We start from the raw sequence: 2593 nt of genomic DNA on the forward strand, positions 1-2593 counted from the left end.
ATCGAGTTGTTGTTTTGCTTATCGAGTTGTTTGTCGAGCGGACGTGTTTTGTGTTTTTGAGTCATTGCTCTCTGTTTAAGCAATTTTTGTTAAAGTCTTGTTTATTTACGTTGTTGCATTTTGCTTATCGAGTTGTAAACTTGCTAAAGATTCTGTTATATCTTAGTAAGTTGAGTTGCTTAGTTTGTTGCGTCGGTTCACTACCTGACTTGGTGATTACACAATGCGCATTTCAATTCAATTTCATTTTTTGTGCGAAATAAATGATGCGATACGATGCTAAAAGTTTAAAATACAAACACTTTTTCAAAAGCTATTTCATTTCATCATGCTTTACAACAAACAAAGGTACAAGTTTTACAAAAAATAAAACTGCCTAACAATGTGCAAAGTGCTACAAACTACTAGCAAAAAGAAAAATAAAGCAGGAAACAACAGCATCAAAGTCCTCGGGAGCGGGAACGAGAAGCACGCCTCATCCTCTTTTGCGGGACAACCTCCACACCATCATCATCATCTGAGTCGGAGCTGTCATCCTCAGGATCCCCCTCAGCCTCGCCTCTATTCCCCGAGCCAAAACCGGAGCCCCCCTCCTCAGCAGATGTCTCTGACTGACGGTCGGTAGCCTCCTCCTCCTCCTCAGCATCCTCCTCCTCCTCATCAGGCTCCACCTCCACCACGTGAGCCCTGCGTCTGCGGACGGGCCCTCCTCGAGCTCCTCGAAAAGGCCTAGATGGCCCGGCTCCTCGGGAAGGCCGAGATGACCCCGCCCCTTGAAAAGGCCCGGGTGACCCAACTCCCTGAAAAGGCCCAGATGGCCCAGCTCCCCAAGGAGGCCCAGTTGGCCTGGCCTGCGGCTGACCAGACCATGAAGGCATCTGAAAACAAAGAGTTCAATTCAAATGCATTAGTCCAAATATATACATCAGATGCAGATACAAGCAAAGGCTACATGAAGTGGGTGCATGTAAATGCAGTGTACAAGTGGGGTGTGTGTCAGATGTGCTCTACACAAGTAGTCTATCGATGCAGTAGAAATCAGCATGTCATCAGAAGTATGATAAATGCCAGAAAACTGAAGGGTACCTGAATGCCCGCGACAGACAACTGTGCCTCCCTACGCAGGACCATGCCCTCGAGTGTGGCCACCAGTCCAACCACCTCCTCCATGTACCCTCGCGATGGCTGCAAAAATGAGCTCATAATCATCAGTGAACAGAAGAGTGTCTAAACATCTGAATGATGAATGAAAAAAGTGGAGCATACCGGCGGTGAGTCCGGATCAATGGCGTATCGATCACTGGGCATCGGAGGCTCTAGCGGGATCGGGGTCGGAGAGATAGCCCCATACTGCCACGCCATCAACTCAGTCGGCATATCTGGCCATCCGGGATGAGGATGAGTCGACGGAACCGGAGGAACCGGTCTACTCCCACCTCTAGATGTACCAGCCCTGCTAGTAGAAGGGGCGTCTGCAGCCCGAGCCCGAGCCTGGCCCGAGGATGACGTACCGGCAGGCCTCATCATCGGGATACGAGCTCCCGTCAATGGAGGCATCAAATATATGTGACGGTAAGTGGCGTAGTCCCCCTCCTCAATGTGTAGTAAAGCATCACTACCCAGCATGGCGCCGACTACCTCCGAGTACGAGAGCCTGTCAGCAGTCCGCATACTGGTTGGGGGTACTGCGGGAAGATCCTGAGAAAGATACCCCCATACCTGGCGCAGAAAGCGTTCCCCCAGGAACCATGCCCTGCCAACCGGCCCTTCAAGCAGGACCCTATACTGGGAGATGTCCGACGCTCCGGTATACTGAAGTCGGAGACCATCACCCAAGGACACCCAGGGCTGCCATGTGATCTGCGGATGATAAATGCATAAACCAATCAGAAATCGAGAATATACAGAGCAAATCAAAGATGAAAATGAAAGGAACTGAAAGTTCTGAGGTACCTCTGAATGTCGTACAGTGTCAAAGTACTGTCGCAGGTTAAGGAAGGTCTCTCGAGGTCTCGGCCGGTGCGGGCCCTCGAACACCAATGAATATGGGGTCATGAGAATCCCTGCCACCTCCAGCTCTGGGGCTAATGATGGAAAGTATACATAGACCCATAGCTGAGAAAAGCAATGCAGAATGTAAGTACGAAATGCTGAGAGCAAAATACAGACTGTAAAAGTGCGCTGTGTGTGCAATGTACAAGTAATGAGGAGCAGAAATGTAAATCAAGAGGACGGAAAAGTACCTCCCAGGCTCTCCAGTAGCCGCCAAGTAAATCACCCCGCCCGCGGGAGGTCGCGCTCATATAAAAGTAAAGGGTAGCCAGGCCGGCGCCACCCCAGTCATATCGATGGACCTGTGATAGGTCAACCAGAGCGCTCAGCAGGTATAGCCCAACTGTGTTCCCTCTGTCGGCAAACAGGGTAGTCCCGAAGAGGAACATAAGGAAACCACGGGCATACTGCTCTGTCTCCTCTGGAGTCTCAGGCACCATCTCCGCCCGCCGGAAATGGGAAGAGAACCAAGTGTATCGGACTCTCCCAGAGACCCTGTCAACAGGTGGGCGAGCCCCCAATAGATACATCCAGGCGGCCT

The 2593-nt window shown here is 50.8% G+C and overlaps 1 protein-coding gene across 1 annotated transcript; it reads right to left on the reverse strand.

Annotated features, from left to right (window-relative positions):
* Window positions 1-337: 337 nt before the first annotated feature.
* On the reverse strand, window positions 338-1583 carry LOC145804326 (uncharacterized). The gene is made up of 3 exons (XM_082898020.1): window positions 1267-1583; window positions 1087-1185; window positions 338-878 (listed from the first exon to the last, which is right to left on the reverse strand). The coding sequence occupies exons 1-3, from the start codon at window positions 1555-1557 to the stop codon at window positions 441-443; spliced, it is 828 nt and encodes a 275-aa protein (XP_082754146.1). The 5' UTR covers window positions 1558-1583; the 3' UTR covers window positions 338-440.
* Between the last annotated feature and the right edge of the window lie 1010 nt (window positions 1584-2593).

The sequence above is a fragment of the Camellia sinensis genome, chromosome 12, assembly GCF_055761805.1.
Source record: "Camellia sinensis isolate YWXY chromosome 12, ASM5576180v1, whole genome shotgun sequence".
Taxonomy (NCBI): Eukaryota; Viridiplantae; Streptophyta; class Magnoliopsida; order Ericales; family Theaceae; genus Camellia; species Camellia sinensis.

What these genes read in the sequence shown, in the direction of transcription:
- LOC145804326 (XM_082898020.1), bottom strand. Translation starts at nt 1,557, where the DNA reads ATGCCTCCATTGACGGGAGCTCGTATCCCGATGATGAGGCCTGCCGGT. An exon ending in TTGATCCGGACTCACCGCCG is followed by an intron (nt 1,186 to 1,266) that starts GTATGCTCCACT and finishes TCATTTTTGCAG; the next exon opens with CCATCGCGAGGGTACATGGA. An exon ending in TGTCTGTCGCGGGCATTCAG is followed by an intron (nt 879 to 1,086) that starts GTACCCTTCAGT and finishes CTTTGTTTTCAG; the next exon opens with ATGCCTTCATGGTCTGGTCA.